The sequence below is a fragment of the Myotis davidii genome, unplaced genomic scaffold (genome assembly GCF_000327345.1).
Source record: "Myotis davidii unplaced genomic scaffold, ASM32734v1 scaffold699, whole genome shotgun sequence".
NCBI classification, from domain to species: Eukaryota; Metazoa; Chordata; class Mammalia; order Chiroptera; family Vespertilionidae; genus Myotis; species Myotis davidii.
In genome coordinates this window covers 2,780,504-2,788,159 of record NW_006291007.1, presented here as the reverse complement: position 1 = coordinate 2,788,159, position 7,656 = coordinate 2,780,504, and the positions used below count along the sequence as shown (strand labels likewise).

General features: G+C 50.7%; 1 protein-coding gene across 1 annotated transcript in view; it reads left to right on the top strand.

Annotated features, from left to right (window-relative positions):
- Positions 1-3,595: 3,595 nt before the first annotated feature.
- Positions 3,596-7,656, top strand: part of RAB11FIP4 (RAB11 family interacting protein 4 (class II)) — an 85,882-nt gene continuing 81,821 nt past the window's right edge. Inside the window, exons 1-2 of the mRNA XM_006764066.1 lie at positions 3,596-3,682; positions 6,608-6,695. Of these exons, the coding sequence (XP_006764129.1) occupies positions 3,596-3,682; positions 6,608-6,695 (175 nt within the window). The remainder of the gene's footprint in view (positions 3,683-6,607; positions 6,696-7,656) is intronic.

Here is a 7,656-nt window from a genome sequence, read left to right as displayed (position 1 = left end):
GCCTGGGATGGATGACGCCCAGCCAGTTGGACCCCCCAACCCTCCCCACCCCCTGCCAGGGCCCCAGGAGCTTTAACATTTGCTTAGATTCCTGTCACCAGATGGCCAACAGGGCACAGAGCAATCCACCCCCAGGTTCCCTCACGCTGCCCCTTTGTTTTCAGGCTCTCCCCACTCCTTCCCTCGGCCACCTCTGATCTGTCCCCCGTCCTCACCGTCCTCACCGTCCTCACCGTTTCCCTCTCCACGTTGTTGGTGGCCTCTGAGACTGGCTGCTTTCACAGTGCTTTAGAGATTCATTCATTCGGTTGCGTATCAATAGCTGGTTCCTTTTCGTGACAGGACCATTTGCTTGTCCATTCGCCTGTCGGGGGACCTCTGGGCTGTCTCCGGGTTTGGACGGTTTTGTAGAATGCTGTCACTGACACTTGTGCACAGTGTTGCTGTGTGGTGTAAGTTTTTGTTTCTCCGGGGTAAGGAAGTTCTATTCTTAGGTTGCTGGCGTTTTTATCATGAATTGGTGTTGAATTTTGTCAGTTGCTTTGTCTGCATCTGTTGGGAGGATCGCGTGGTTTTTCTTTCTTAGTCATCGTTTCAGTAACGTCAGTTGATTTTCAAATGTTGAACCGGCCTTGGTGGATAAATCCCACTTGATCTTGGCCGTGTGGTATTTCATACATTTTTTCTTGACGATCATTGTGTCTCTGCTTACGAGGGATTTTGGTCTGTAGTTTTCTTACACTGACTGCTGTGTCTGGTTCTGGTATCAGGGTGAGGCCACAGTAAATGAGTTGAGAAGTGTTCCCCACTCCTGTTTTCTGGAAGAGATTGTATAGAATTTATGTAGATCTTTCTTAAATGTTTGGTGAAATTATTTGGGCCTGAAGTTTTCTGTTTTGGAAAGAGGTAAACTGCGAATTTGATTTCTTTCATAGTTATGGTCATATTACCTCTTTCTTCTTGTGTGACTTTTTTTAATTGAATTTATTGGCATTACATTGGTTAATAAAATTATATAGGTTTCGGGTGTACAATTCTATAATACATCATCAGTATATTGTATTGTGTTCACCACCCCAAGTCAAGTCTCCTTCCATCACCATTTATCCCCACCTTTACTCTCTCCTATCTCCCCCCAGCCCCCTTTTCCCTCTGGTTAATCATCATATTGTTTTTTGTGTCTACGAGTCTGTTTGTTTTTTAATATATTTTTATTGATTTCAGAGAGGAAGGGAGAGAGAGATAGAAACATCAATGATGGGAGAGAATCATTGATTGGCTGCCTCCTGCATGCCCCCTACTGGGCATGTGCCCTTGACCGGAATTGAACCTGGAACCCTTCAGTCTGTGGGCAGACGCTCTATCCACTGAGCCAAACCAGCTAGATCTGAGCTTGTTTTTTGTGTGTTATTTTTCTTCTTAATCCTTTCACCTTTTTCACCCAGCCTCACAAACCCCTCCCCTTTTACAGCTGTCAGTCTGTTCTCTGTATCTATGAGTCTGTTTCTATTTTGTTCACTAGTTTATTTTGTTCATTAGATCCCGCCTAGAAATATTTTGTTCACTAGTTTATTTTGTTCATTAGATTCCACCTAGAAGTGAGATCATATGGTATTTATTTGTCTTTCTGTGACTGGCTTATTTCACTTAGCATAACGCTCTCCAGGTCCATCCATGCTGTTGAAAAAGGTAAGGTTTCCTTCTTTTTTTACGGCCGAGTAGTATTCCATTGTGTAAATGCACCACAGCTTTTCATCCACTCATCTACTGATGGGCCCTAGGGCTGCTTCCAAGTCTGTTGTAAATAATGCTGCAATGAACACAGGGGCGCATATATTCTTCCGAATCGGGTTTTCAGGTTTCTTCATATATATTCCCAGAAGTGGAATCGCTGGGCCATAAGGCAGTTCCATTTTTTATTTCTTGAGGTAACTCCACACTGCTTTTCACAGTGGCTGCACCAGTCTGCATTTCCACCAGCAGGGTCCCCTTTTCTCCACATCCTTGAAAACACCTGTGTGTTGATTTATTGACGGTAGCCATTCTGACAGGTGTGAGGTTGGGTCTCATTGGGGTTTTAGTTTGCACCTCTCTGATGACTAGTGACGTTGAGCATCTGTAATTGGATGGGTTGTGTTTTTTCAAAGAATTAGTCCATTTCATCTAAGTTGTAGAAATTATGTCCACAAAGGTATTTGTAGTATTTCTTTATTAACCCTGAATAACTTAGCCTTTCTGAGCCTCGGTTTCCCCTCCTGTACAATGGGAATAAAAATAGTCCTTGGTTGTGAGGATTCAATGAATCCACAAGCGTAGAGGCATAGAGCAGGCCCGGCACAAAGGGAGAGGCGCAGAGCCCTCGCTTGATTGATGATATAACCGCTGATTTTATGAGGCACTTCACCTACAGACGGAACCAGCTTATCTCCCTTGTTCAGATGAGGCAGCTGAGGCCTCAGTGAGGCAGGGACTTACTTGAGTCCATCTGGCTTGCAGAGCTCAAAATTAGAGAGGCGTGGGCGGCTGGGCACAGGCTCAGGGAGGACCTGGCTGGCGATCAAAAGAGAGTGTGGCAGCGGCAGCAACACGGGGAGCATCGTCTGGCCTGAGCTAGGAGAGATGTGACCCCCGGGGAATGAGTGGGGAAGGAATCAGCCCAAAGAGACAGGCAGCAGAAATAGAAGGGGAAGCCTGGTGGTGGAGTGGCCCAAAAAGGAAAGCGCAAGCTATTACTGCAGGGAAACAACCCATTTCCCTGGCAGCCAGCCGCGTGGCCAGCTGTGTGAGCCCGTGACAACCGCTGCCCTGCTCGGCAGTCCCTGCCCGGCCTTTTTTTTTGGGAGTGAGCCCAGCCCCTGCGGCCCAGCCTGTGTGGTGGGTGTGCCGCCAGGGAGGCCCCCAGCGCGGTGGCCCCAGTTCACCAGAAGACCATTTGCTGCTGGTTATTTGCTGAACTTGCTGTGACCTTGAGCAAGCCCTCTGCTCCCTGGGACTTGGCCTCCCTGTGTACAAAATGACGGCTGGGTCAGCTAAACGCACCTCCCCCCCCGCCCTGTGCACCAGCCAAAGGTTATCTAGTCCCGGAGGGTGAGGCTCCTGGTGAGCAGGGTGCGGGGCTCCAGCCACAGGGTGAAGCTCCTTCCATACACAGGCGACGGGGAATTGGAACGACACTGCAGCCCTGGCTGGTTTGGCTCAGTGGATAGAGTGTCAGCCTGCGGACTGAAGGGTCCAGGGTTCGATTCCAGTCAAGGGCACATGCCCTGGTTGCGGGCTCGATCCCCAGTAGGGGGCGTGCAGAAGGCAGCCGGTCACTGATTCTCCCTCTTCATTGCTGTTTCTAACTCTCCCTCCCTCTCCCTTCCTCTCTGAAATCAATAAAAATATATTAAAAAAAGAAAAAGGAAACAGCACTGTAGTGCAGTCTGTCATCTGAAGCCCACCCACCTCCGCAGGAGGGCAGGAGAGGGCAGGGGTCAGAGAGGAGTTACCACTGTGTGACTCCCCGGTGTCTACCTTCTCTGAGCCTCAGTCTCCCCTACTGTAAAATGGGGACTTCAGTGGTACCTGCTGTCAAGGTCGTTGTGAGGATGCGATGAGACTAACTACGGCCGGTGTGCAGTACCGCGCTGCAGCCTACGGAATCCTCCACGAACCCAGCAAGGATTATCAGTACTTCCCTGTACACGCTACGCTGTTGTTTATTTGAAAAGGCATCGAGCTCACAGTCAGGGCATTCATGGGCATCACTGGCACTTATTGTTATAATAATCTCACCGTGATCCTGCCTGCTCTTCACAGCGCTGGACAGCAGGTGCCACACCCACTGCTCTTTGAAGAGCCACAGCTCAGGTGTTCCAGGGCCTTGCAGTGGCCCTGGGACCCCCTCTATCTCCTGTCATCAATCCCCCACCCCCACCCCCACTCAGACTGACTCAGTGTCTCCTTCCCCAGAGGGAACGGACTCTGTGGATTACAGACCCTCATCCACAGCCTGCTGCCCTGAGGGGGCATGAGGTCAGGGCTCCGCATCAGCTACTCAGCGTTGACGTGCGTCAGATCATTGATGCGTAGCCGTGGACCTTGGAGAGGGTTTAGGGATGAGCGCCAGGTGGCCTGGGGGTTCGGGTACCCAGCTCATCCCTGCACTCACAGACTCCCTACAGTGCTGGTGACTCGAGGACAGGCGGAGAGGAGGCAGGACATAGCTGGGTGGTGGTGGCTCTCCACAGCCCTGCAGGTGGCACCTGGCCAGTGCTGTTCTCAGAAGCCATGTCATTGCCGGGCAGTGTCAGAGGCTGTGCTGTCTGGGGGTGGGGGTTGGGGTGGGGTGCAGCTGCAGTGCTAAGGAGGCTCCCATCGGATGGGGCAGGAGCTGGTAGAAGGCCACCTTCCCCCTTCACTAGAGTTCCTCTAGCCTTTCCTGAGGGCCTGCTAAGTCGCAGGTTCAGGGGGTCACGCCTCACCCCCAGACTCACACCCACGTGGACAAACAGGGTCAGTGGGAACAGAGGCACAAGTGTTGAGCTCCTGAGCTCGGGGGCTCCAGCAGGGTAGATCACTTGTTTTTACACAGTGATTTTTAACATTTTCTGCCCCAGCCTATCTGAAGTATAGGACAAATGCTCATCAGTAATAGTGGCTCCTTCGCGCGTGCGCGTGTGTGTGTGTGCGCGCGCGTGTGTGTGCGTGACTCTGTGTGTGTGTCCATGTGACCATGTGTGCGATGAGCCCCCAGCCCCCAGCATAGTGCCTGGCATGTAGGAGGTGCCCCGTTGTTGCTTGCTGAATGAATGGCTGAGTGAATAACGCAGGAATGAATGCTTTGTGTGCTGTGGAGGGGCTGCCACTACATTTCAGGCTGATCTGGAAGTGGGCTTCTAGAAGAAATATCAGAGCTGGATTTCAGGTGCTGGAAATCATGGGGGTGGGGGTGCAGGGAGAAATGGCTCCAATTAATTAGAAAAGATAGTTCTGGCAAAATTGACCATTGCCAAAAACTAGGAAAAATACCCAAGCTTGCAAGTTGCTCTGATGGAAGACTTGAGACATTTTTAGAGAGAGCAATTTGGCAACTATTATCAAAAGCCTTACAAACTTAGATGTTTTGGAGAATCATTTCTAGTCATTTATTCGGCCAATATTTATGAAGATTCTTCCATGTGCCAGCCATGCTGTGAGCCACTAGGTACACAATGGTGATGAAAACAGACATGGCCCTTGCCCTCAAGGAACTTATTTTCTAGAGAGGAAGATAGGAATTAATAAAATTATCATAAACATATAGTTACACGTTGCGACAAGTGGTTTGGAGGATAAGTACAGGGTACTGCATGATTGGGTAATAGCAGAATGGACTTAATTAGGTGCAAGTGGTCAGGACAGGCTTATCCGAGGGAGAAACATTTAATAGAGGTACAAATGGAGACCTGAAGGGTGATTAGATGCTGTCAGATGATGAATGGGGAGGATAAGCAGTTGAAATATAGAGAAGAGCATGTGCAAAGGCCCTGAGGCAGAACCGAGCTTGTTTTGCTGGTGGAGTTGCCTGTGTGACTGGAATTCCGTGAGTGACAGAAAAAGTGGGAGGAGACAGGCCAGAGAGGCCAGATTAGATAGGACCTTGCAGGCCATGTAACCGAGTTGGACTTTACCCTAAGTGCAGTGGACAGTTACTGGATTTTAAGCAGAGGAATAGATGACATGATCCCGTTGGGGTGGAGAATGAGTTGGAGGGGCTGAAATGGAGGAGGGTAGAGGAATGAGATTTGCACAGTCGGGGAGAGTGATGATGATGGCTGTGACCAGTCTGATTCCAGGAGTGAGGTGGAAGGGAAGGTAGCTTTAGGATTCAGTGTTTGGATGTGGACTGGATGTGGACGAGAGGGACAATGATGCTGACATAGTGATTGCTTCGTATAGACAAAGGGGAATTTGACCAAACGTTTCCCAGAATTACAATTTTTTTAAAAAGTTGTTAAAACTATGGGTTGAGCCCTGGCCGGTTTTGCTCGGTGGATAGAGCGTGGGCCAAGTTGTGGGCTCGATCCCCAGTGGGGGGTGTGCAGGAGGCAGCCGATCAGTGATTCTCTCTCATCATTGATGTTTCTGTCTCTCCCCCTCCCTTCCTCTCTCTGAAATCAATAAAAATATATTAAAAAACAAAAAAACGAACAAAAAACTATGGGTTGAAAAGATAAGTGGGAAATGGCAGGGTTTTGATTTATTCTCTTTTCTAGAGTTTCTGCAGTGAGTTTAAGTTGTTTTTGTGTGAAAGAAACCACGAAGTTAAAAAATCCGAGTGTTTGCTTTCCATGTGCCCGTCTTCGTGGGCTTGGAGACCTGAGCTCGGTGGACAGACCGGGTTCTGAGCACGGGGGCGTTGGGGTTGCTCCGCGGTCTGTCAGCCTCAGAGGCTGAAGTGGCCCCACTGCTGTGTGGGGCGAGCACTGACCCCGGGTTGAGGGGGGAGAGAGGGCCAGGAGGCGTTGGCTCAGTTGACGAGTTCTCCCTTCGTCCCAGCCTCCTGGCCAGCCTCACCCCTGTAACATGAGCCCTCTGGGGAGTGCCTGGGGGCCTCACACCTGCCGCTTCTTTCTTCCCACAGGTGGAAAAACTTGTGAAATATTTGGATCCCAACGACCTGGGGAGAATCAATTTCAAGGACTTTTGCCGGGGAGTGTTCGCCATGAAAGGTGAGGTCTTCCGGGGAAGAGGGTCTAGGCCAGTGGTTCTCAACCTTCTGGCCCTTTAAATACAGTTCCTCATGTTGTGACCCAACCATAAAATTATTTTCATTGCTACTTCATAACTGTAATGTTGCTACTGTTATGAATCGTCATGTAAATATCTGATATGCAGGATGGTCTTAGGCAACCCCTGTGAAAGGGTCGTTCGACCGCCAAAGGGAGCGCAACCCACAGGTTGAGAACCACTGGTCTAGGGGCTCCCGGGATCCTGTTCACGGGGGGAGGCTGGCATAATTTGGGTTTCAGCTCAGACCCCTCCCTGTGGGGAGCCCAGGATGGTTCCAGAAGTGGGTTCTCCCCCTGGCGCCCCACAGACTCCTGCCCCCGGAGCTAGGCCTGCTGGGCCGGCTGGACAGTCGTTTCTGCCCTTCCCACGGTCTGCCCCCTTTGGGGAAGGACCCCCTCTTTTTCCTTTTTTCTTTCTCCTGAAGGGGTCACCTCCTTCTAGATGACCAAACTCCTGAGGGGTTTCCCAGGACATGGGCCTTGTAGTTTTCAAACCAGCAGTTCTGGGCAGAGCTGGGCAGCTGGGCACCCTAGCTCCCTCCGTCCCTCCTAAGTTTCCTTGATTTGTTTCCTACCCCCTCTCTTTCTCTAAACTCCCCAAATTCTTCCTTTCCCCCTGCCCCTCCCCTTTAATGGGGCAACTTATAATCCCTCTTTCCCCCCATGCCAAGGCCCATTGTGAGAGACCCCAAAATATGATCTCAGAATGCGGCAACTCTGACAGCTCTCCCTGCTGCCTGGAGAAAGTAGCCTGAGCCTCCAGCCGGTGGCCGTGCTAAGGCCGCCCCCTGGCTGCGAGGAGAACAGTTGACTTCCAGGAGCCCCAAGGCCTTCCCGTTACCCACATTTCCCTGTCAGTGCGAATCCTCCTCTGTGGGGTGACCCCGAGTTCTGCTGGCTG